Consider the following 26,802-nt stretch of genomic DNA (forward strand, 5'->3'; position numbering starts at 1 on the left):
CAATGTGAGTGACTGTGTTGACATGATCCTGTACTATGCTCGCCAGCAAGCCATAGTGGACACCGGCTCATCAGCATTGCGTAATCAATGGTACCATACGTGTTTGCAACGTCAGCTGAAGACTTGTTTAGGGGAAGGATGGCACGAAGTGACTTCTGTACACCGTGTGTTGCTATCAGGAGAGTGGTCCCGGCTGCCACTCACTCACTGGTCGATGTTCTCAGATATCATGATCAGTCTATTGACCATCCACTTGAAAGTGTTTTAAGTGTGATGTAGCTTGGTCACCAGGATATAGCACTACACAACACCAGGCTGTGGCTCAGATGTAACATTGTAACCGGGAAGACTGTGATGCACACAGCTGTAGCTTAGCTCTGTATCTACCACCAGAACCTGTATAAACACGTAGATCAATCTTTCTCTCCACTGCATTCTGGCTCCAGATGGTGTATCAACAACTACCGGATCATTTGGTGTTTCAAGTTGGCCTGCAACATGCTAATCTTTATCACTTGGTAGATCCAATAAACTGTGAACGGTACCATTCGGCTGTTGGATTTTTACAAAAAACTCTCCTCCTCCATGCATAGATCCAGTTCACTATAGTCACCTGCGCTGGTCATGCTAGCCTGACTATGCAGATGGGCATCATATTCAATTTCTTCATGGGATCCGGTATCTGACTTTGACCCAGTGTTAGCAGGCCTTTCACCACGCACCCTAGCAGGTTGTTCTTCCGGAGTCTCCAGTGCATCTTGACTAGTCAGTTCTGGTACAACATGTGCATTGACATCATTGTGTTCAAAGTGGCGGCTGGCAATGACATCATCATTGACATCATTATCTTGGATTGCTTGACTTTCACTAGACTGCTGATGTGCATGATCCTTGCTAGCAAAATTAACTTCAGCTGTGTCTGAATTGTGCCCGTGGTCATGCGAAACCACCAAGTCCTCATTTCCACGGGAGCTGTCAATCGCACTGAGCGGCTTGTCAGCCTTCTGGAGGCGATTGAGTAGTTCTGGATGCGGTGGGGTAGCTGGACTGGGTGCATCCTTGATATCATTGTCTTGAACTGTCTGATCTGAATATCTATGCTGTTGATGTGCGTGCTCCTCGCTAGCAACAGCAGCTGTGTCTGCACGATGGTCACCGCCCTGTGAGACCACTATGTTCTCAGGGCTGAAGGAGCCGTCGATAGCATTGGACTGCTCGTCAGCCGTCTGCTGGAGGCTATCGTTAGACTTCGCAAGCAACGGGGCAGCTGGACTAGGCACCGAGTCCTTTTGAGCAACATTGGCTTGCTGCTCGCTACTCTGGCCGCGTGCAGTTAACACCGTGTCGTCGGGATTGTCACCAGCATCTAAATGTGCCAAATCAGTGTCCGCCAGTACTCCTGATATAGGTACCACATCCGTGGAGTGCTGCGCCGGTGGACCAGTGGCATCCAACTGCCGCAGTGGCACTGATTCGCGTGATCTGTCCAGCAACATGGACGAGTGGCTTGCTATTCGCCTGGCAAGTCGCCGAGATTGGTACCTGCGCCAGGCCACGTGTAGCCATTGGATGAGCTCCCAGGTTTTAATGACGGCATTCTTCACTGCAAGAACTATAGCCAGTAGTAGTCGCAACACAAACAGAATGGGCGCGTAAAAGAAGAATAGAATCGAGCTTGCTCCGCTGATCACCTTTTGACGCCTGCAGTCCAGAGCAAAGCAAGAGAATAAAACATCACCACATGCCTGTCACCAGAAATAGCGTTAGCAACGTGTAACATTACACAAGTGTGTTTCTCCACGATTCAAAGCACCTATCCTGCTTTGAAATCAGAATGTAAAGGTTCTTTCGGAGAGGAGCATGCATGTGCGAGTGTGTGTGTGTGTGGGGGGGGGGGGGGGGGTGCATGCGCTCCTGAAAAATAAAAATAAATCAGTGTGAATATTAGAGTTCACAGCAAGCCGAGCATAGGCTGACGAGTTCATGCAGAATAGTTATAGAAGTCATTAGACACACACACACACACACACACACCAGAATACTTCCATGTACCGCTAGTACAGTGTACTGGACTGATGCATAAGGCGCCGGTCACACATGCAGGCGGCGACACCGCTTTTGCGGCTGCCTCCAACACGCTGGCAGTGGGCGCTTTTGCGGCTCTTTTCTGCCGGCGGTCACACATGCAAAGGCTTTGGTACGCACGCAGCTTCACGGGTCTCCACAGGTGTCGTAAAACTTTTCTCTGAAAAAGACTGTAGCCTCAAAATTCCTTTCCTGCGCTGGTATGGATCGCAGAAACGCCCAGAATCGCCGACTACGTCGTGACCAGCGACTGCGGAGAGCTATGGAGATTGCCTCAATATTCATGTTGTTCAATTTCTCTTCATTTGAATCTTGCGGAAGCTCCTTGAGCATCGGTGGACGCCTGAGTCGAGTCCCATGTCGGATGGTTGACCTCGAAATAGAGGGAGAGGAGCAGTTGCTCTTGGTCAGCAGTCCACTTCATGACGAGAGATGAAAAACTAATTTTTCCAAGATCCAAGAGATCCAACAACGACAACGCCGCAAAAGTTGCACTACCGCTTTTGTGTTTCGCCACCAATTTTTTGGTTGTGGCGCTTTTGAGATTGCCGCCGTGGCGCCAGTGGCGCCAGGCGCAGTATCCATGGTGATCCGGGGATATCCCAACTTTTGTGGTGCAGCTTTGGTGGTGTCGCAAAAGCACCATGCATGTGTGACCGGCGCCTGAGCGGGACCATGCTTACCGTGTAGGGCCCGGCTCTTCTTCCACAGCTGGACTGCCACTCATATCCAAGTGTAGTAATCGATTCAGACGCACAGCCTCGTCTTCCTCATTCTCCACTGCTACATTCTTGTTCAGGCGGAACACGCCAAGCTGAGTGATGGCCGACCGGACCAAGCCTAGGCCTAGCACGATACCCACAGCAATGAGCGGGCCGTATTTGCCACTGAAGAAGGCGATGAAGCGATCGTACAGACGCTCGAAGAAACCCTTCTTCCTCGGAGGCGTGAACGTAGGGCACTTCACCCCACGATCCCAACACTAAGCAATGCACACACCACACATGCACAGGCACAGGCACACACACACACACACACACACACACACACACATACACACACACACACACACACACACACACACACAAAGAGCAATCAAAGGACAGTAACTTGCTCTCTGAGTGGAATGATCCATTCTCTCTGGAGTATGGAACTCTTGGTAATATTTGGGGTTCACTCTGGCAGTTCATACCGGTGATATGGGTTCATAAGTATGCAGGGTTCTAGCCAAAGGGGGGTAGGGGGCGCAGCGCCCCCCCCCCCCCCCCCTACTCCGTTTGCGCGCCCCCTGTGAAAAAGTGCCGCCCCCCTACTCATTTTCCGATTTTTGTGTTTTTTCACGCCATTCAACGATAATACAGTCAATACTCACTACTAGAGGGTTCATAAAGGCACATTTGTGAGGGGTGAAGTCGGGGGTTCACCCTGTATGTTACATTTTGCATGGCCAGACAATTTTGGACAATGGAAAAAATGGGCCATGGGGTAACTTTTTCCCATGCCCGCCCCCCTACTATATTGACCTGGCTAGAACCCTGTATGATATTGAAATACATTGGTGTATGCAATAGGTGTGAGGCAAGAGGAAGAGAAAGGAATTGCTTATACAGAATATGGCTAGTAAGTAGACTCGATGACGGGAAACAAGCTGCTAGGCTAGAGAAGGGGTGCATGCATGAAAGTTGAGCACCAAACATGGCAGGTTTGATTGCCGGTACAGGTCTCACACAAGACTGAGCTGTTGCATACTACATGTACTTACTGTACAACCGCAGACTCCCAAGCAGAAGCACGTGTCCCGTGTTTTGAAAGACACTTTTTTGGAGTCAATGAGTTCATTAATCTGGTTGTATAGCTCAACTGTAAAGCAGCAGCAGCAGCAGCAGCAGCAGCAGCAGCAGCAGCAGCACAGAACACACAAGGAAAGAAGAGCAATGGGAACTCTTGCCACATACCTTCTAGGAAAGTTCATGCAGTGTACTGCTAAGCAGAAATTGAACAGTGTGCAACCGGAGTCGAGGACTTAGTCAGCTACGTCAGGCCATTGGACTGGCTGAGTGGGATGGGCAGGCCATTGGACTGGCTGGGTGGGATGGGCAGAACATGTACACATGAGTGCCGGTTTCTTGTTCTTTACTAAAAACTAACAGTTACCAGTCGGCGTCATCAAACAGTGTATGCAAAGAGGAGGGTGTGTGTGGGGGGGGGGGGGGGGGGGGAGAGGACCATCCAGGTTGGGGATGAGTGCCTGTGTAAGTGGCAACTCTGCCCCTCCTCTTTGATATCAGTGTACAAATGATCTCTGACATGACTGAACTGTGCCAGCACCTTTCATTAAAGTATGACTCGAATATACGTGAGAAACACTATTGCCTGTCATACTACAATGCACTCGGACGCATAATGCTCAGACTTACCCCGACACTGGTAGTCATTTCCGCGAGGGTCGTGTGTGAAGATCATGAATAGCCGTGTTCCAGACTGGCCTGGCTCAAGCGTCAGGCTTTTGGCTGGCACTTCAGCAATACGTAGACCACAGTTTGCAGTAATAATCTGAAGCATAGAATGATACATTTCAAACTAATGCCAATAGTGCAAACCAATGCCACCGGGCCTCGCGGGTCACTGGCGTTTCGGGTCTGAATCGAGAAAGAGATGAGAGTGTGAAATCTCACTCCAGGAGCTGACCTAAAAGATGTACTCGGCACAGTCGCCGTACATTTGTTTGCACGTGGCCTGTCTGTGAAAGCGGCCCGGAAGAGTGTGTTGCAAGAGGGAGGCAAGGACCTGACGGCTGCAGCTGAGCGAGCCCGACTCAACAGTCACAGCAGCAGAAAACTCATCCCATTCTTTGAGCCGATGAGAAAGCATCAGACGAAAAGAGTCAACATAAGGGGAGTCCTTTTCAAGGGGCAAACCCGTGCGATGACCTCGTTCTCATATTCCTCTGCAGGAACAGTATGTGTCTGTTGAAACAGCAGCCACTCGGCACACACCCAGGAACTTCACAAGGAAATGGGGGTTGTGACCACTCATCACTTTGATAAGTTTCACATGATTTTCCAATTAGGGGTCGTCCGTATTTTTCGAAAAATTAAAAAATCCGTCCTCAGGCAGAAAGGGGTAGGGTGGTCAAGAGTGCTGGCGGAATTTAATTTTTTGATTTTTCGTACCTTTTTTTTTTTTTTTTTTTTTTTTTTTTTTTTTTCGTCAGTGACTCATACACTCGTTGCACTGACTCGTAGTGCACTGTACAGTCCATTTCAAAACTATAGACGCGTACCTAGGCAAAAACCGTTATGCCAGCATCTATACCACATAAAATCTGTGATCACTTTGTGCATAATTTTTTCCAAATTGGGCGTCTGTTATCCAATCCTTTAGAAACTATATGAGAGTAATTGTGGAGCGATCCTGAGCAATATTCCGAAAACTTTTCTCAAAAAGTTCCAGCCAAATTTGAAATATTTCAAAAACCCTACGCGTCTATAGTTTTGAAATGCACTGTAGTGTAGGATCGCAAACACCAGTATGATATACCGGTACATGACTTTTTTTGTGGTTGTAGGATGCGCATGGCCTTCGGTAGACCTACTCACTTTACTTAGCTACTAGTACTTGACATACATACGTCATGTACATGTAGGTGCAATCACTGAATCAGTGAACGTGGGGTCAGGAGTTCTTATTTTCGAGCTGGGCATCGGTAAAAATCAAAAAATTAATGGGAAAAAATGGGGGGTGGGTGGGTGGGTCAGAGACAATTTTGCACGAGGACGGATTTTTTAATTTTTCGATAATTACGGACGACCCCTTATGAAAGATTTCTCTTCTCGGCCCGGTAGATTACAGATCTACCTTGCAGTAGTCCCCCCCCCCCCCCCCCCTCCGCCAAAACTTTGGGGTTACACTGTTGGTAAAACTTGAAAACCCCAGAAACAACAGCAATTGTAGTGGTTCTACAAACGATTCGAATCCCACTTCTGACACCATGTAGCGGTTCTACAAACGCACCAAAGACATCTTGCAACCAGCTTCGTTTACAACAAATCCCAAGTGAGTGGGAATACAGAGAACGACAGGGAGATGAAAAGGAAAAGCCAGGCAGGCAGGTACGGCTAAAGTGTGTGCGGTACAGCTGGCATGCCGGACAGCGCGGCCGGATGAATGCATACATGTCACATAAAAGGATACAATGACAAACAGTGGGATGTGCATCCACTACAGCAACTACACGCCAATGCTTGAACTTACCGTGTAGTCTGTGGTGATATCACCAGTGTTGCGAATTACAACAGAAAGGTTTCCATGGCTGGTAAGTGCTTCAAAGTCTGGAATGCTTACTCTCTCGATCACACCGGGACCCCTGCAAGGTAAACGGAAAGTAGAAGAACGAAATAGTGATACATATAATAGTTTGTAATTTACACTGGTGCGGTGAATATTTCCACAATCATACATGCCATGTTTTATTCTAATGAATAATCAAGGACCGAAACAGCTGTCAGAAGGAATAATATTTCAATACTCCGAAGGAACCCTTTGTTGCTACTGTGGGAAGTGTATGCGATCGTCCACAGAGCGCAACGATGGTGGTGGTGGTGGTGGTGGTGGTGGTGGTGGTGGTGGTGGTGGTGGCAGTAAAGTCGACGGAGAAGTACCAATAGTGCGGGGTCCCATTTCGGAAAACACTAAAACAGTCCTATTTTAGAAGTTTCGTGGCAAGTAGGAGCTCACAATTTTTTAGAGCTGTTTTCTGACTAAGTTGTGGCTGCTGAAGACGATAAAAGTATCGGCAAGTCTGTACAGTTGTCCGTTTGTTAGATATGGCGATCTTCCGCTGCATACGGAAATTGTACATGTGTAGTATCCCTGCCTTGCTTGATTGTAGCGTATCCTCGTACGTTAGCGTATGTAGTCTGTTGCCTATAAACACTGCTTGCCATTTCTGTTTTCATGAGAATTTATAACAACGACAAAGCCGAGCAGAAGAGCTGTTCCACCTCCAGGTGTGCACCGGAGAGAAAGTTCTATTTATTCCCGTAGCTATGCAGAAGACGTTACTTCAGTAACGTCTGGCGCTAGCCAGGGTCCACACAGCTTTAATTTGGTGTTTGTTTGTGTGTTTGTTTGTTTGTGTCACGCCTGGCGCTATCCGTATCTGACGGCAAAAAAGCATAGGATGTTATAAATTTTTCAATTCTCCTATTTTTTTTTCAGGCATATCCTGGGATTCGAACCCACACTATCGCCCTACATGCATTCCCCCAGACACTTCGCATTCATACCCATTCTTCCAAGTTGCTTTACGTTATTATCTTGCGTTTGAAAGCCCTATTTGAATATTGCGGGCAGCTGTATGTGGCCAGCTGTGTTTGATGGTACGGTACGGGAGACGGTGTCGTATTACCCTCGATCGTACCTGTCCCGTCCCTATCCCCTAACGTACCGTGCCATCAAAGACGGCTGGCCACAATGCATATTCAAATAGGGCTTTCAAATGCAAGATCACAATGTGAAACAACTTGGAAGAATTAGTATGTATGCGAAGTGTATCGGGGGATGCATGCAGGGCGCGCGATAGTGCGGGTTAGAATCCCAGGTTATGTCTTAAAAAAAAAGGAATTTTTTAAAGAATTTATAACATCCCTATGCTTTTTTTTTGTCTAGGTCATCAAGGCAAAAAAGCATAGCGTAGGGCCCTGAGCTTCCAAGCTCTCTCGTTTGCCGCTTCTTCTTTGACTTTGTATGTGTGAACACTACATCGACCAACATTGCAGACTTATAATATATTCCAGGTGTGTACCTGAGAGAAAGTTGAATTAAAAGCTAACTCGTGTTGATTGCACCGCGCCTCCACTCGGCCACCACTACACATGTACTCAAACCCAGTCATTCTAGAGTACAGTGGGTTTCTGCATACAGAGTCCGTCAAGAAGCCTTTGACGTTTGAAGAAAAGCTTGCTCTACTTTGTAGAGTGTTCTCGACCCAAATCAGGCAGGCAGACACGAATCAGGCAGGCAGACCCGAATCAGGCAGGCAGACCCGAATCAGGCAGGCAGACCCGAATCAGGCAGGCAGACCCGGATCAGGCAGGCAGACCCGAATCAGGCAGGCAGACCCGAATCAGGCAGGCAGACCCGAATCAGGCAGGCAGACCCGAATCAGGCAGGCAGACCTGAATCAGGCAGGCAGACCCGGATCAGGCAGGCAGACCCGGATCAGGCAGGCAGACCCGGATCAGGCAGGCAGACCCGGATCAGGCAGGCAGACCCGAATCAGGCAGGCAGACCCGAATCAGGCAGGCAGACCCGAATCAGGCAGGCAGACCCGAATCAGGCAGGCAAACCCGAAGCGCAACAGGCACGACTGGTCTGAGCAAGTGTGTGGTGTGCCGGGATTATAAACCTGACGCGCAGAACATGCGCTTGGCAGAGAAATTGACTCAGTGCGCCACATACGAGGCAGAGTTTAGTCTGCTCGATGCTGCTCGTACACGCAGCCACGCTAGAATATTGAACGAACTCGAAAATCAGGATGGTATAGCGAATGAGATCAAGTATCACCGTACCTGTTTTTCACTGTACGTAAACAAGAAGTCTGAGACGTCTTGCTAATGATGCAGTGGATTCTGATCTGGCCCGGAATGGCGATGTGAAGGCGCAGGAATTCATGAAATTGTTTGAGTGTGGATTGAAATTAGTGTCCTGACTCAGAGTAACTCCGCACTGACAGATATGACTGAAGTATGTAAACGTTACAGTCGATTCCTGGACGAACTAGGATTGATTGGTCATGTTCAGAGATCCTTCGTGGTGAAGCAACGCCTCATGGAACACTTCGGCGACCGGTTGTAGTTCCATTGGCCTGCATCCCACAGAGAACCAGAACTGATTTACAGCTCGGAAGCATCTGCAGGACCGTTTATTGAGCAGTATAGAAAGTCTAAGGCGGCACACACGAGAGATGTTCAGGACTCACCTTCACTACTATGCAATATTTGCCATTATGCCAGATTACGCTGGCACTTGCAGTGCACTAATTATTTCTTGTTTCTATATGCTTGAGTTGTATCTGTCGCGTATCTTTCTTGGCTCGATATGAGTCCGTTTATAGCTGTAGCCACCCTGTCCACGCCGGCAGGGGGTCGCATGGGTTCATGACCTTTACGTTTCCGGCGTTTGTACATTTCTGTTGTACCAGCGCTGCTGCTAATTTGTCGTAGGTTGCGCATATGGCCCTGCATGTGCCGTACGCGCGGCGCTTTCTTTGCTTTTGTATTTTGCTGTTGCTCCCTGCTTGGGGGAGTTGTCGTGAGAGAGAAACAAAGTGAAATGGAAGAAAGAAGTCGTTTGGAGTTTGTCGTAGAACTACTAGAAATAGCATAAGCGTGATTCCGCCACGCAGTTCATATTCGGAACAAGAGACGTTGAAGACATTTCCTTTCAGTCTGAGATCCATGATCGCAAGCTCATCAAATGAGCCGCAATGTGTGCTTTTAATGCTTTATGAAGCCACCTGCCTCTTAAAAACTGTCACCGGGCAAGTGAAACCGTCCATGCCTCGGCCATCTGACATATCAGATTTATCGGAGGAGCGGTCTGTTAAAACTGTTCCGGATATTCTCTTCAACTTTGTGGCTGCTCTGTGTGGTGCTGTACCTGAGACTGAATGTGATCTTCTTGGAGATAAATTGCACGCATCTTCACCACGCCTTCACCGTCGTGTTCTTGCCATTTGCCAAGACATTATATTTACTGCCTCAGCTGGAAGGGTTTGGTCACCCGAGAGCATTGCCGCTAGTAAGGAGGATTCAGAGGATGAAGCTCGCCGTGATTGTTGCAATGATGATGACGACATCAACACTGAAATCCAAGAGCTGTATTGACCTACTTCATCCTGCCGTCTTGTGGATTGCGAGCAAAATTCTGATGCATGTGTTTACTGTGTCATGAACCGAGTTTTGTTTTGTTTTGCTACATGTGTAGTATCCCTGCATTGCTTGATTGTAGCTGACTACTGTAGTATCCCTGCCTTGCTTGATTGTAGCGTATCCCGTACGTTAGCGTATGTAGTCTGTTTCCTATAAAACTGAGCTGCTGCGCATTTCTGTTTTCATTAATTTTTATTACATAATAATCCAGGTGTGTACCTGAGGAAGTCTGATTGAAAGTTAATTAGTGTTAAGCACCGTGCCTCCACTCGGCTACCTATTACATTGGTGGCAGCGGTGGTTAAAACTTTGTCAGATTCAAACCCCATCTCTAGTGCAGCCTTTCACTTAATTTATTTCTGCGTATCCTCCTACTCTCCTCGACCGATAAGCGGAAAGCAAAGTTAATTGGAAGCACCGTGCCTCTACTCGGCTACCTATTACACATGTAAATGCTTCAAAGCCTGCAAACTGATGAATATGTAAATAATTTGGTTGTGTCAACTACCGGTAAGTTCGACTCCCTTCCGCCAGCGAAAATAGCGAAGGCAAGGGAGTCCAATAGCGAAGGCAAGGGAGTCCAATAGCGAAGGCAAGGGAGTCCAATAGCGAAGGCAAGGGAGTCCAATAGCAAAGGCAAGGGAGTCCAATAGCGAAGGCAAGGGAGTCCAATAGCGAAGGCAAGGGAGTCCAATAGAAAGGCAAGGGAGTCCAATAGCGAAGGCAAGGGAGTCCAATAGCGAAGGCAAGGGAGTCCAATAGCGAAGGCAAGGGAGTCCAATAGCGAAGGCAAGGGAGTCCAATAGCGAAGGCAAGGGAGTCCAATAGCGAAGGCAAGGGAGTCCAATAGCGAAGGCAAGGGAGTCCAATAGCGAAGGCAAGGGAGTCCAATAGCGAAGGCAAGGGAGTCCAATAGCGAAGGCAAGGGAGTCCAATAGCGAAGGCAAGGGAGTCCAATAGCGAAGGCAAGGGAGTCCAATAGCGAAGGCAAGGGAGTCCAATAGCGAAGGCAAGGGAGTCCAATAGCGAAGGCAAGGGAGTCCAATAGCGAAGGCAAGGGAGTCCAATAGCGAAGGCAAGGGAGTCCAATAGCGAAGGCAAGGGAGTCCAATAGCGAAGGCAAGGGAGTCCAATAGCGAAGGCAAGGGAGTCCAATAGCGAAGGTAAGGGAGTCCGACTGTAGTGTTTCCGCCAGTGTGACTCCCAGTGAGTTCGCAGCTCACGTCGAAACTCCGAGTCCTGGTGTTGGTTGTCCGGAGAATGTTAAACTTGTGTTGGGGTTTGAAGTAACATAATTACTACGCCGTCAGTCGAGGATGAAGCCGGCAATGAAGACTACACTTCACGCTTGTTCGGTTTTCTCACACTTGCACCTTTGTGTCATCCTTTCTACATGTACAGGTCACGCACTTTTGTTTTGTTGTTTCAGCCATCTTCTTCTTTGCGCTGTTTTATCACCTTTCTACTGTACTTAATCCACTGTTCTTGCTCCTTTGCTTTTGCCTGTATTTCACCTGACGAGAAGGCTTGAAAGCATACTCGTGAAAACTCTCAAGATGTTGTTGAAGAGCCTGAAGTGTGTCTTTCTTCTTAGTATTACTGTAAAACGGGTAACTATTGCGACGTAAAAATGTTTGCGAATGTTGCGAGAGGCCCCGCATCGCAAACTTTGAACAACGCAAACTCGCGCCATGTAAAGTTCAGTGCAAGGACTGACTCGACTGTGTAGAACGACTGTAGACCGACTCGCAAACATTAAACAGCGCAAACCAGTCTCAATTTGTAAAACGCAAACATTTATTGTCGCAAACGTTACCCGTTTTACAGTATTGCATGCATTCAGTTGTTGTGAGGTCATTGAATGTCGCAGTAGTCTGTCAGTTTTGTACTTAGTTATGCTAAGCAGCGATGAGATGAAAACTACTGTGCCTTACTAGATGGGGATTTGTATGCAAAATGTCACTAAAAGCGCCATTTCGTTCTTATAAAGCACGGATGACAGAGATTGGCCCGTAATACGTTGTAGTCTTTTGGATACCGAGTCGACTGGTTTTGGTCCGAGAAGGCTGCGATGCAGCGTTCGGCCCTTATTCCCAATCGCACATGGTTGAATAGTCGGTCACGTGCTCATGCGTACACCAGTCACCTGGTCACCGTGTCTGCAGGGTACAACTTACAGCCTGTTTGGGCGCGCTCCTGTCACTCGAGTTCAACTTTGGTGTGAAAGTTCAAAGTTATCAAGAGGCCTGAGCTGCAGCTCTCTCACGCCAGGCTTTCCTAAGGATAAACTTGAGACCCGATCATATACCGTATGTGAGTGTTACAGAAGTTAATATAAACTGGTGTGGGCCGTGTATACATAGTACACACATAGTACATACATAGTACACACAGCGCTTCACAAGGTAAACTTACACATTCGAGACAAAGCTAATGCTGTCAGCATCCAACTCCAGCCGAACCAGGCTCTGATGTCGAAGGTCAAACTTGTACGATAGCAAGCGCGACGTAGGTGAGATGGGCCGGTTTTTGTTGGACAGCTGTCCAACTCTGGAGGAGAAGTACAATGGAGGTAACCCCCGTCTTTGCCGCTCTTTGTCCTTCTTCCAGAACGTGCTGGGCTGGTTGTCCAGGCAACTATAGAGATCATAATAGAGCATAGCACAACACATTGATTTGCATTGTGCAAACCGTAGTTAAGTTAACCAACATGCCACAGGCAGAGGGCCATGTCCTCCACCAGGGAGACATCCTAGCCCTAGCGCCCTGCCGCTATGCCAAGTGACTTAGTAGTCGCATCATAATTATGCCAGTACCGCGGCAGGTCACACACATACACACCCAATGCGCCGGGGCTCCGCTATGAACACGCTTGCACGCACCGTACGCCATATATGCCGACAGGCTGAATAATAATGCAGATGCGAAAGAAAATGCTCTTCGCAGGGTAACAAAAAACTACTCGCGAGTTGCCTTTTTGTGCCAGCTTGCTGCAGAAACTGTTTACCCACCCTCCCACCCTCCCACACCAACCTTTAGTACATGTACTTTGAAGTACCGGGTATATGTATCAGGAGGCATGGGTGCTGCTGATGAGCACCGACTGAGAGTGCACGCACATCAGCCCTGGCAGAAAATAGAACCACTTATGTGCGGTGAGTGTTCTGTTTCCATAGCAACACAATAGCATATGCAGCTACTCGACGGCTGTATAGACCAGCGGGTCGCTACTAAATTACTAAAATGCATGCCTGCGATGTCATATGCTAACACAGTACGATGTTGTTGTATGATCTAGTTACGCTGAGTTCTAGGCTGTTGGCTTTAGTTGGCCTAGAGCAACACATGACACTTTTCGTCACACTCGGTTTTACCGATCGCATATTCGAGATCATTGACGTCTCCGTAAACTATGATGCCTGAGACACCCCCAGCGGGTTTCCTTTCCGGTGTGGTGTGAAGGTTAATATACATCATTCGAGGTAAGCAACACAAAGCCGTGCAAATTCTGCCACAAAACCCCGCTGACATTGATTTTACAGTACATCACAAGCATTGTTGCACAGTAGATATTCACCTTCCAAACGGCTTAAAACAGCGACCGGGCTGCTTATAAAATCCTTGATATGATACTCCTATGGAGTCGCAGGTCAAGCCACTCAGGTCCACAAATGTCTTGTCCACAAACATGTGCTCTTTAGGTCCACCCTAGTATACACAGAAACAGATTATAAAAACATTGTGTAAAACAAATAGGCGTCTCAGAAAAAGGAGTTTCTTTGTACACTTTACCTATAAATATTTTGAAGTATGACAATTGATGCCGACATACTACCACTTGTTTGTATCATATACACCATTCAATGCAGGTTCTCTGAAGACCATTGAAGAAAAACGTCTGAGTCTGGGTGTACACATTGTTATTCCATTTTTTCATCATGGTAGTTGGCATAAATTGTTAACGTTGACAGCGCGGGGTTGGCTGCATACAGCGTAATTATGGTTTGGTGCATGACCTCGCTGCAATAAAAGGATCCGTGACACTACAAAAAAAACCCACTTAACTTGTCGTCTTGGAAACGCCATCTCACTCAAGGAAAAGCTGGAAATCTTCAGGAAAACTGAGACACTGAAACACTGTGCATTGAGCAGGGAGTGGTGCTTTTTTGCAGGTTTGCCGAGTGGACGGTTCGATGGAATTCTCGTGTGCTCTGGATGGCAGTCGTGAGTCAGTCAAGTCAGAATTCAAGTCGGCAGGAAAACCGCGAGCTCCCATGCAGGGAGCAACACACAATTCCCCAATAAAAATAATATCTTCACAATGGTTCCTCTTCATTCTCTCATGTCTCATCATTGTCCTTGTGGGCAAATAACGAAGAATAAATTTCCTAGCTCGCACGAGCCCCGGTGAGACTTTTCAGGCCCGCATCCGCAGGAATGCCATCACCCTCAATGATCAAGACGCAGATGCAGCTCCTAAAGCGGTGGGAGGTGAGCAGATCAGACCCATGACAAAAGTGGTCAAAGACCGAAAATCCCAATCGCTGCATCCATGTGACATACCAGACAAAACAGCACAGTTTACACTGAGATTGTATGATCATTGATGGTCTCACTGTACTAGTACTAGTGGAAGAACCTTTGTGATGGTTACCTTTACTTGAAGATGATCCTTGAACTTGTCTTCATAGTGGGGAGCAAGGTATGCTTTGTAGGACAGATCATAGAACGACTGCGGCACTAGCAAGTCGCCGAGAAATTCAGCTAGCACCTACACGCGAGAATAGATCACACAGAGAAGAAGACACTCGACGGATCAGTGTCCACAAGACAATGTGCCTTCACTGTCGTGATGATTTGTATGGATATTTGGCACGCCCGGTGTAAAACAGTAGCCATGAGTCGTCCACGTACTTAGTGATAGCTAGCATGCCGTGACAATGCCGTCCTGCCGGCAGGACCCAAGAAATCACCCCGCGAAAGCGCTTCCTGTTGACAACTTCCCCACAAAAATGGTTGTGATGAGGTCTTTGAAAGTCAAACCAATGGCGCAAGATGCAAGATTATGTCCCGGACATTGCATATGTGCAATGCTACATTAGAGCGCTAGCAACTATGTCAAATGTAAATTTTGGCCATGGCAGATTTGTATTTGTATTTATGGATTCTCCACAGGCCTTAGCCTAAATCGAGGGAGTCTCATGGTGAGGACGTTCAAATATTGTCTTTCTTAGCTTGCCGTGACATTGGAGTGCAAAATTCTATACGCCACTTCCACCGTTGCCAAGGGTTGCTTCCATGGAATTTGATACTATGTCTTGTAGGACCACCTCTGAAATTTGTGGACTCCTTCAACCCTGAGTTTAGAGTCCAGTTTTAGGTTAGGTTCGAACACAAGCCATATAGCATGTCTGTGCGTGGTCTATGCAAGCTATCAGTAGTGATGCACTACATGTACAGTCAGACCTCGCTTATCCAGTTCTCGTTTATCCGGATCCCTCGCCATCCGGAAGCAAATTGTTGACCACGATTTACAGCACATGCAATGCACACATACCGTGTGTGTGTTCGATTATCCGGTTCCCTCGCCTATCCGGATATTTTTGTGGAAAACAGATGTGTGCAGTTAAGCGAGGTCTGACTGTACTTGTATAATTATAAGAATGGAACAGGCAAAACATTGATGATGGGCAACGCATGTGCAGCACGTGAAAGAAAGGAAAAAGTAGGTTGCATGAGAACGGCATCATACTCAACATGTTCAACATTACGCAATACCATTCAGAAGTTGATAGAAGCGTACCCGACCATTTCCAGCCCTGCCGACCGGTGATGATGGCGAGAGCGTGATCTTGGACAAAGGCGCCCAACCACCGCCCTGTGCAGCATCCACTTTCACCTCCACATCCAGCGTGATAGTAAACACGAGAAACGGAGGCCCAACATCAAACACATCGTATCTGTACAGTGAGAGGGGAAGGAAAGGAACAGCACAAGTAAAAATTGGAATCCGAATAGGCTCACACAGACGCAATGCTTATCACTCACTACAATACCATTTCCCTGGATAACTTCTAATTAGGCTGCACTCAACGTACACTTCAAACCGTACACTCCCCCCCCCAAAAAAAAGAATGAACGATGTTCGTTTCAGGAATGACCCCTTACAGAGGCAGATGGTGAGTCTGACACCTTACTTCAGCTGGTCCTCCCCGTCCGGGTCAAAGCAGTGTGCCGCGGCCTGACCCAGTCCAAACACGGCGCACTTGACCAGGTCTCTTGCACGGTCATACTGCTGGTCACCCCTCTGTTCACTCGCAGTGCACTTGCAACAGTAGCCCTGCAGTTGAGACAGAAGTGGAGCAAAGCTTGACAAGTCAGCAGATGCAGATCGTAATGATGTTGCGGGATGTATGGTCGAATTCATGAATCAAGGTATGACAGGCCAGTGGAGGATAAATGGGGATTCCCGGGAAGTATGACCTAAAATCAGAATTTCACCAATCAAAGTCGACGCCATTGCAGTCAGCTCCCAGAAGACTTCCTGTGCCTGCACAAGATTGAACGCATAGTGATTGTTGCGTATACCTGCGTACTTTATCATGACAGGGTTCCTGATTCTGCACGTGCACATATCTGCTTTGCTTTAAACACACACTCGTTTAGGATACAGACGGACCTCGCTTAACCGCACACATCAGTTTTACGTAAAAAATATCCGGATAGGCGAGGAACCGGATAATCGAATACACACACACACACACTGTATGTGGGCATGACATATGCTGTAAATTGGTATTAAACCAACGATTTTCTTCCGGATGGCGAGGGATCCGGATAAAAGAGGACGGGATATTAAAGCGAGGTCTGGCTGTATCAGTGTGAAATCAGTCAGGAACGTGATAGGCTATATTTCTGGTTTCTTCTGCGCTCCTCTCCTCACTCATGATCACTGTGCATGCACAGTGAAAATCGTTCTAATTGGAGGTATACTACTATTCTGTATGTAGTAGTCTCAGACCCGCGCTTCAAAAATCAAAAGGCAAAGAATTTGAATATTTGGACTCAGATGGAGAGCCAAGGATAGATTTATAGAAAGGAAACTGGACCAGGGAACTACACGTTACGCTATATTGTCCATTAACACCACCAGTTACTGAACAATCAGCTTATGCGATAACATTGCAGGAGAGATGAAAAGCCGCTTTACAAGCCATCATCGAACTGCTCTCCAGGCGTTCTGTGTGGTACCTTCGATCCTGCTCTCGTCGTCAATTGCCGAAGCAAACACAGCCATCAACAAGTTGGTTGGGACGTATTCCGTTGACTTCACATCCGCAGCCAGCGTGAAGAGTGAGCTGCATTGCTGGCCCACCAAGTGGTCGAATGTTTGGAATGAACATGGCGAGCCTGCTATTCCTACCTCGGCTGCCCTGTCATTACCTCACGCCAGCCAGATGTTTCCCAACATCCGTGCCATACTGCAGCCGCTCTGCACTTTTCCCGTTACGTCCTGCTCATCCGAGCGTTCATTCAGTGCTCTGAAGAGGATCAAGGATCGCCAGAGGTCAACGATGGGCAATGAGCGCTTGACCGGCCTCGCCCTGCTGCACATTCACCGTGATATCCCGGTGAGCATCGATGCGGTCATAGATGAGTTCGCGCGGCGCCATCCAATGTGGATGCACCTGACAAACATCTTCGCCACCACACCTCAAGCTGCTGCACCAGATTCAGCTTGAACTGTGGGTCCTGACTTGATTTCCAGTCACCAGTCACCTGCATACTATTAATTTTGCTTGCTCTAAATACATCATTAGTATCGGATATCTACTCCCAAACTATCACTTTAATAATAGCATAGTATACAGTACACTAGCTGTCACACAGAAGAGGCCCAAATTTGTATTGAATGTTTTCGCTCTCTTCACATCATGACGATACATAGAGAACAGTTGACAGTGCAATGCAAATGTGTAATTATATAGATTGTTGGAATGGGAAGCTGGAGACATTCATATTACATAAATTCAAGGTGTACACCGCACTAGCATGCATATACAAGATTCCTCAAAAGAACGTTTATGGAAGAAATTATGGGCACCCCCCCCCCCCCCCCCCTAAACCATGATCCTGGCTACGCCCCTGTTGTGCCGTGTGGTCGTTCGTTCCTGACACATGAGAGAATCAAAGGGTTCATAACAGTTGGTGACCACGCCAGGATACGAAGCGAGCATGGCACAGGAACTATGTAATTTGGAAGCCAAATTTATCGCCAACGGAATTCGGTGTGGATTGGAAGGCGATAGTTGATGGAATACGTGGAGCAGAGGCTCCGACAGTGCGAGGAGCGTAGTGCCAGACGGTAAGAGGATGCGCTCCGCACCGAGGTTAACGAAAAGCTCAAGGAGATGAACGAGCGCATCGCCAGGGCGTATGCGGGTGATGGTGACGCAGCCAGGGTGAGGTCGAAGGGACGTACAGTGGAAGCTCCCTGTCACAACGGTGGGCATAGGCATTTGATGAAAGTCCCCACATACGATGGAAAGCAGCCACTGGAGTGTTATCTCGACCTGTTTGAAGAAAACGAATGGCTGCTGCGATTGGGTATTGCTCTATCGGGTAGCACGGCGGAAAGGACCTGCATTGGCTGCAATACATATGAGGAAGCAAAGCGAGAGTTGCTTGCCTCGCTCGGAAAGACGCCGGACAAAGCGTGGAAGACTTTGCTGACAGACAAGCAGCGGTCAGAAGAGTCTTTCTACCAATGCGTTGTGCGTGTTTGCAGAGAAGTGGAGGTGTGGGCCATGCTCATTACGACTGAGAATAGTGAGGTAGGCACCTTCAAGTATAGCGTGGTTGTAAGTAAGATGGTGCCTGTGTAGCGCTGGTCACGCTACAAGCTCAGCATTTGCGTATACGCTCAGCGTACTGAGACCCTTGTATTTTTGCCTCCGAGAGACTGCGGCCCGCAACAAATTGGTGGCAGCGGTAAATTCTTTTTGTTTCATTCTATACATAACTTTGTTACTTTACACGTTCTCCGATCCGATGGCTCAACCGAATGTACCTGCTGTGGTACCCGTCGCTGCGCCCGCTGCAGCCCCAGCTCCGCCCGCTCCTGCCCAACCACCGAGAGGGGCGTACCATGTGCAGCCCGAAAAATACAAAGGTCGCCTGCAGGACAACTTCGCGTCCTGGCTGATGCATTTCGACCAGGTCGCCGCGGTAAACAACTGGAACAACGTTCAAGAGACGCAGTTCCTGGGCCTCGCACTGGAAGGCGAGGCCCAGCTGTATTACCAATCACTCCCAGCGGCCACTAGGAACGGAGGCCGCCAACAGCTAGTCCAGGCGCTGCAAGCTCGGTTTGATCCAGCGCAGCGCGTTGACCTCCATCGCGCAACGTTTCAAGCTCGTCGCCAGGCAAAAGACGAACAACTGGGTACTTTCTGTGAGGCGGTTCGCTCCCTGGCCCGGCAAGCTTACCCCCAGATGGTCGCGGGGGACCTCGACAGCCTGACAAAAGGCCAGTTTATCTCCGGGCTTGACTCACGGGGCATGCGGGTCCGCGTTCGGGAGCTAAACCCGCAAACGACAGACGGGCCCTCCAGGCCGCGCTCCATCACCAGGCAATCCTAGCTGCCGAACTGCCCGCCGCGGAACCTGTGCCGATCCCTGCCTTTGCTGTTTCCCAGCCACTCGACACGGTGACAGACCAACTGAAAGCTGTGTTAGACCGTCTGGCTACGTTGGAGGCCAGTCTGCCAGGACCAATTCGTCGGTCCCGACCTGACCAACTACCACAGGCCCCGCAGACGCAAGGCCGCACACCTGTCACTTGCTGGTCATGTGGCCGACAGGGTCACATCAGCCGATAATGCCTGTCCATGCCGCTTCGCTCTCCGCTACTCCCGTTTTATGCACGCTTCCCGCTGCTGTGACCGTCCCTCCCTGAGACTGCTGTGACCGTCCCTCCCTGAGACTGCTGTGACCGTCCCTCCCTGAGACTGCTGTGACCGTCCCTCCCTGAGACTGCTGTGACCGTCCCTCCCTGAGACTGCTGTGACCGTCCCTCCCTGAGACTGCTGTGACCGTCCCTCCCTGAGACTGCTGTGACCGTCCCTCCCTGAGACTGCTGTGACCGTCCCTCCCTGAGACTGCTGTGACCGTCCCTCCCTGAGACTGCTGTGACCGTCCCTCCCTGAGACTGCTGTGACCGTCCCTCCCTGAGACTGCTGTGACCGTCCCTCCCTGAGACTGCTGTGACCGTCCCTCCCTGAGACTGCTGTGACCGTCCCTCCCTGAGACTGCGGCCCGCTACACTGTTTGTGATTATTTTCCATAAATTGCGTTTATTTTATCTTTCACAATGAGTTCAGAGTTTTACTGCTAGAGGCAGTTTTGCCGTTCTAGAGAGAGAGAGAGAGAGAATTGTTAATAAAGTTAGTTTCGAGTTGTTAGGTTGTTTTGCCTCCAGGCCCGCTACACCTGTATTGCAAGCAATGGCCAAGCAGGTGATCTTGGAGCAATGTGGATCTGATCTGAAGATGTACCCGATAGAGCGGCATTGCCACGGGATATCTGCGTCAGTTTCAGGAGCACGGCAAGTCTTACCAAGTAGCGAATCCTTTTCTTCCACAACAGCCCCTCTGTAAGCTCATGGATTGATTTCTTGGCCAGCATGTCATGTACAATGGCAGTTATTCTTAGTCTAACACAGATTTGGCTTGACGTGCAATGATTCACTAGTTGAGGGAAAGAGACAAACGGGAAAAGTCTGAAGAAAAAATTGACTGTCACCACCAGAAATCGAACCAGGGACCTTCGCCTGAGGCCAGCGATGCTCTAACCACTGAGCTATGGTGTAGCTGTCGTCCCAGAAGAGACCGTTCAACATTTTCTTCAGACTTCGAAACTCACAATTGCTTCTACGTTGGCCTTCAATGGGTCTAGTTTTTAAAAGAGCGTCCCTTTGTCCGCCGATTTATCCTAGGTGTAAGAAGTTTACCTAAATCTGTGCCAAAGTACCCAGTCACCAGGCTTTTTGGATGCAAATGATTTGCTTTTGCATTTCCAGGGCTGTTAGGTCAATAGCCAGGGCTGTTAGGTCAATAGCCAGGGCTGTTAGGTCAATAGCCAGGGCTGTTAGGTCAATAGCCAGGGCTGTTAGGTCAATAGCCAGGGCTGTTAGGTCAATAGCCAGGGCTTAAAGTCTATGCTACTTTTAAGAGTTATGATATGAATACTGAATAGAATAATATGCGTACTCATTACTCCCACACACAAGGGAAGGTAAGTCTCAAGGTTTCCAAGATTGTTTTCTTTCGCTAGGTTAGCTACTATTACGGCTTGCATATCGTTGCAACGCATGCATTCCATTACACACATTGGTGTCAATGTTCAGTTTCTAGACTCAGCTACATATTGGTTTGTGTTTCATGACCTCAAGGTTGCTCGGCAACGTCCGTATGTTGTCATTTCTCTACTTGCAGTATCTGATCATCTGATCCTTTGGGCACTGCATTTTTGTTGCGAGATTGCATAGTACATGTCAGGACCGCCGGAAGCAGTTTTTGATAGGTCCGGTAGTTTCATTGCCTTTCATACAGTTTGTGTATGATATGGCGGGTACACATGACCTCCGTAGTAGCAAACATGACTGTGTTGATGGCTAAAATGTTATTCTGGTGAAAACCTGACCAACCGGACCGGTTCCGGTGGCCCTGCATGTAGCTATACGGAAACTATGCGTTCTAGCAATCAGCTGCTTATAAGCTGTTGCACCCCATCAGCCGGTTTCTGTGGATACAGTGGCAAGATCGGTGTGTTCCGTCATAAATGATGCCAGTATCGATACCGGTGAGTTTGGTTCCCACAGTATCCTTGGACCATCTGCTTTTTATAATGGTGCCAAAGACATGTTGGCACCATCAGATGCAGGACTGGTGATTGGTCATCATTGTCTTCCTTTCATAAACATTATCATAGGAGGTCCTCACAGCTTCCATCAGCTGTTGCTGCTTCTCAGTGACACTTTTGCATGGTTTGGCTTCGGTATCAAGTGTAATTTGATTATTTGTTGTTTCTCTAAATCAAACAAGCATTTTGGAGACAGCAGTTTTAATATAGCCACAAGGATGACTAATTGCACTGTAAGCATTTCCTAAATGTCGGCATGTATGATCAAAGTCCTTTTTGCCTAAAGATCTTTGTGATGGATTGGCGTACGCATTTTGTCCTGCGAAGAGCTTTCAAGTAGCAGTGGTGAGGCTTCCTGCAGCTTCATTCATAGGAAGAGGTTTCTTGAACAAACTCGCTCTTTCCCATTTCCATTGAATGGGAAAGAGCGAGTCTGCTCAAGAAACCTCTTCCTATGAGCTTTGAGGAAAAAATTGGAGACGTATCCAATTTCGGAAGAAGTATCAGCACCGACGCAATCCACACAGTCAAGTAAGGCCAATATAGTAACCAAACGTTTCCATTCCATTCTCATCATGGGCAAGTACAGGGAATAATGGAAAAAATGTCAAAATACAGCAACTTACAGAGCTAAAGCAAAAGCATAGATCGAGAACCTCACGCTATAAGTGTGGAATCAAAATAAAATTCAGCTGAACAGGTCAAAAACAGGGTGAAGGTGAAGAGATGACTAAAACATAATGAAAACTTCCAAACGTATAGTGTGAGGTTCTCGAGCTATGCTTTTGCTTCAGCTCTATAAAAAGTTGCTGTATTTTGACATTTCCATTATTCTCTGTACTTACCCATGATGAGTACTTACCCATGATGAGAAGGGACTTACCCATGATGAGAAGGGAACGGAAACGTTTGCTTACTATATTGGCTTTACTTGACTGTATGAGCTTTTAAGTCTCCAATTAGAGCGATTATCGCTGTGCATGTCGTGCAATGTGTTTGTTTGTTTGTTCGTTTGTTTGTGTGTGTGTGTGTGTGTGTGTGCCAATGAAGTTTGTGAGGGCATACTACGTTGCTCTTACCTGGCTGTACATGATGCGCTGACGCCGGCCGTTGTGATTCGTGAAGCGGAAACCACACGCCACCCTGTTCTCATCCTCCCAGTAGCCGTCCAGGCAGGGGCTATTAACGATGAAGCCAATTTTCTGGTGGTCTCTTCGGACGACCTGCTCAGACGGAGCATTCCAGGCTGACTGCGCACAGTACATAAGAACAGGAGTAGCTGAAAATATAACCACACACTTCATACAACATTAGAGAGGTTCCGGTGTACGATTTTCCGTGCCAAAATCCGTATGGGCGCTACGGATTTTTTCCAGGCGTGCTCCATACGATTTTTCGGCACGGAGAATCCGTGTGGACTGGCTTTCATACGAACCATGTTTCGTATGGAGATTTTGCGTCATCGGGTGCAGAAAGATTTTTCGCGTACAAATTTGGTACGAGAAACATCGATTTTCCGCGGGAAGTTTTGATTTCGGTACAAATTTTCAAAATAAAAAGGCATAGCGCGGGAATGTGACGTGTTTGCGATCGTAACCTAGGCAATGACGGCAAACACATAAGTTCCGTACTCCGGAACATTTCACTGCTCGAAAACGACGTATAAAAAATCCGTAGCGCCTCTACGGATTTTGGCACGAAAAAAATCGTACTCCGGAACCTCCCTAATAATAGGGAGGTTTCGCTCTACGGAATTACGTATCAAAATAACGTAGGAACTGCACGGAATTTTCATACGTAAAAATCAGAGCTGTTGGGTTTCGCACTACGTGATTTCTCCACGACTGCAAAACATGCGTTGTTGCTTTGGAGACGCGTTGACTGCATGCGCCCACCTCATGCACTACGAACAGAAACCGTGTTTTCCATTTTTATTTTGCACGTGGTGTACGGTGTGTGTACCTTGTGTTTCGCGCGGCTTGAACGTTGCCATGGACAAATCCGGAAAATGCGAAAAATATTTCAAAAAGTCCTACGGAGGACGCAACGTAGGAAACAGCTTTCCTACGGAAATCCGTAGAGAGATTTACGTAGGAAAGTTGCCCTCGCTCCCCGGCGCTTACGACATACGGATTTTCATACGTTATTACGTAGAGCGAAACCTCCCTAATATAGGTGTGGCCTTGTACAGTACAGGCCAACAGCATCACGTACTGTACCATATTCAGCTTGCCTCGATCATAAATTATTTTACGCTCGCTCTGCTCAGACTACCGATAAAAAGAGACGGAATGGGAAAGTTTCCAAGATGATTTGATCACGTGACGTTACTGGCACGCTACCGGCGGAAAAGTTTTACTGCCGCGGCTGCTGCGGCAGTAGAACTTTTCCGGCAGTAAAAAGAGGGCTCAGGCTGGGAAAAGGGAAAATCCCTTCTCAGTGCCGCGGTGAGAGCTGCAAAACTTACGTACCGGTAACCAGGGAGTAGTATATATGACTCCCTGCCGGTAACGTTAGTTTATCGGTAGTGTGAATGTCCTTCACGGTTTATCCCCATTCGCGTTTTGACGGGATTCACGGTAGTCTTAACGCGCCCTAACTGGGTAACTTAGGCAACAAGTAAGCTACGCAGGGAACAACGTTACGTCTACTTCAACTTCATGTACACACCTGCCTGGTGTCCTAGACACTGCATACATCATAGGATGTCGCAATGTGCTTTAGATGAATTACCACAACATCCCGGGCATTGCCTCCAGATTAGGCACCGGCGGATTATGCTCGAAAAGGTGGCAGATTCCGCTCAAAAAGCAGTGAAATTGGCAGAACCATACAAACCTCATGGCAGGCAATTCCTCGAATTCTGCTCCATTTCTTTATCCACATACCAAACATGCATGAAACTTACCAGAAAAAGTACCGAATTCTGCCAATTTTTCTGCCGGCATTATCCGCCGGTGCCTGCTCCAGATATAGAAGTGTATGCATGAACTGCACCACTATGCGGCCTCGGTACCTGTACACACTGACAATGACTATTTCACACTTGCCACGTGATCGTTGCCACGGTTTGACCCAATCAGAGCGGTCACAGGCTGGGCATGAACCTCTGATCATGCCCTGCCAGCCACGTCTACTACCATGCACCGCGCTGTACACCCCATCACGTGATCATTCATGCCCTCCTACCATGTGTGAATATACTCATTCACACATGGTAGGGCATGAATGAATGAATTCACACATGGGTATATTCACACATGGGTATATTCACACATGGTATATTCGACATACATGCCGTGCCATTCAGGCCTTTGACCAATCAGCACGTCCCGAGAGCGTGTGGAGGTGAAACTGAGTCAGTCTGAGTACGACGGGATGAAGGTATAAAAGGAAGGTACTCCTAGGGGTGGTGGTCGGGGACGTGGAGGACTTAGCTTGTGAGCTTCAGCTCCGTACTCTTTCTCGTCGACGGTCGAGGGCTGCTCGAGGGCCTGAATCAACAAAGCCCGAGAGAGTACGGACCTGAAACTTCACCTTCCTTGAGATGACCTGAATCAACAAAAGATGAAATTCACCTTGGTGAGATGACCTGAATCAACAAAAGATGAAACTTCACCTTGGTTGACATGAAACTTCAGAACTGAGAGCCGAGAGCGCACGGAGCTGGAACTTCAGGACCTAAAACCTTGTGAGCTGAAACTTCAGAACGAAATTTCAGCCGTACCGTGCGTGCGGTCGAGGGCTTGCCCGAGAGCGCACGGAGGCTTCAGAACGAAACTTCAGCCGTGCGCTCGACGGCTTGCCCGAGAGCGCACGGACGTGGAACTTCAGCTTGTGAGTTTCTGCCATTGTTGTGCAACGAATGCCATAAAGGACTTGAGAACTTGGGAAGGCAGGCACTCGGTGTTTCTAGTTGATGTATTTCAAGTTCGATTTATGTAGATTAGTGCAGTACAGTGGCTTTGTTTGCGCTGCTAGCATGCTGCGGGTGCGCTTGCACGTGCACGTTCTCCTGAGGAGAGCGTTGTGGCTTTCGCTTGTGCTGTCCTGCGTGGGTGGCAGTGTGAAATACAATCAGACATGGATGTCAGGGCAGGTATCGTTGATTCCGGCCCTCGAGCGGCCCGCGGCCTTCGGCCTTGGGCCGCTCTCGGGCCTGAATCAACGATACTGCCCTGACATCCATGTCTGATTCTATACGTCATAGTCATTGTCAGTGTGTATGAATCACGGAATACTGTACTGGAGACTCCTGCACACTGCCATGCGGTACAATTCCTTCTTACCCCCTGGTAGAAGATGTTGTAGCGCACCTCCACCTCGCTCTTGCGCAGAATGATGCGAAGCGGCTGCTTGAGAGTCTCTTTTCGTGTGCCATTGATAACCTCCTTTACCTCGGCTCGAACTGTCTCAGTACCGTTCTGAAGTAGGACACACAAAATAATCACAACAAGTGTAGTGATAACGCAAGCGCTATTGGCAGTATTGCGGTTGCGTGTCGGGCTTGAAGAATGCCAGCATTTTTACCGAAGGCGAAGGTCACATGTGGTACTCGTACATAATTATACAAACGTACAACATCCAAAGAACATCACGGTTCGCTCACCTGACCTCCCCGAAGGGCAAGAGCAAGAATAATTTTAGTGTTGCATGTTCTCAGGCTATCGGTAGGCTGTGCTTGTCCCGTCGGATCAGACGAATAGTCCACTGTTCCGTCCTGTGAGCAAATTACCAGCCGACTCTCAGCTAGAACCGTGCCAGAGGTTCGTCCTAGCAAGCAGAACAACGGTAACAAGACCAATAGATAAACTTGACGAAAAGAAATTGCTCGGCCAAATACTACACAGCAGCAGCTCAT

The 26,802-nt window shown here is 48.2% G+C and overlaps 1 protein-coding gene across 1 annotated transcript; it reads right to left on the reverse strand.

The window, feature by feature from the left end:
* LOC135813386 (hapless 2-like) lies at positions 1 to 26,802 on the reverse strand. The gene is made up of 13 exons (XM_065326484.1): positions 26,551 to 26,802; positions 26,231 to 26,365; positions 23,021 to 23,191; positions 16,217 to 16,359; positions 15,823 to 15,979; positions 14,674 to 14,790; positions 13,597 to 13,727; positions 12,435 to 12,656; positions 6,340 to 6,451; positions 4,503 to 4,638; positions 3,848 to 3,945; positions 2,769 to 3,067; positions 1 to 1,701 (listed from the first exon to the last, which is right to left on the reverse strand). The coding sequence occupies exons 1-13, from the start codon at positions 26,800 to 26,802 to the stop codon at positions 564 to 566; spliced, it is 3,111 nt and encodes a 1,036-aa protein (XP_065182556.1). The 3' UTR covers positions 1 to 563.

The sequence above is a fragment of the Sycon ciliatum genome, chromosome 4, assembly GCF_964019385.1.
Source record: "Sycon ciliatum chromosome 4, ocSycCili1.1, whole genome shotgun sequence".
In the NCBI taxonomy this organism is placed as follows: domain Eukaryota; kingdom Metazoa; phylum Porifera; class Calcarea; order Leucosolenida; family Sycettidae; genus Sycon; species Sycon ciliatum.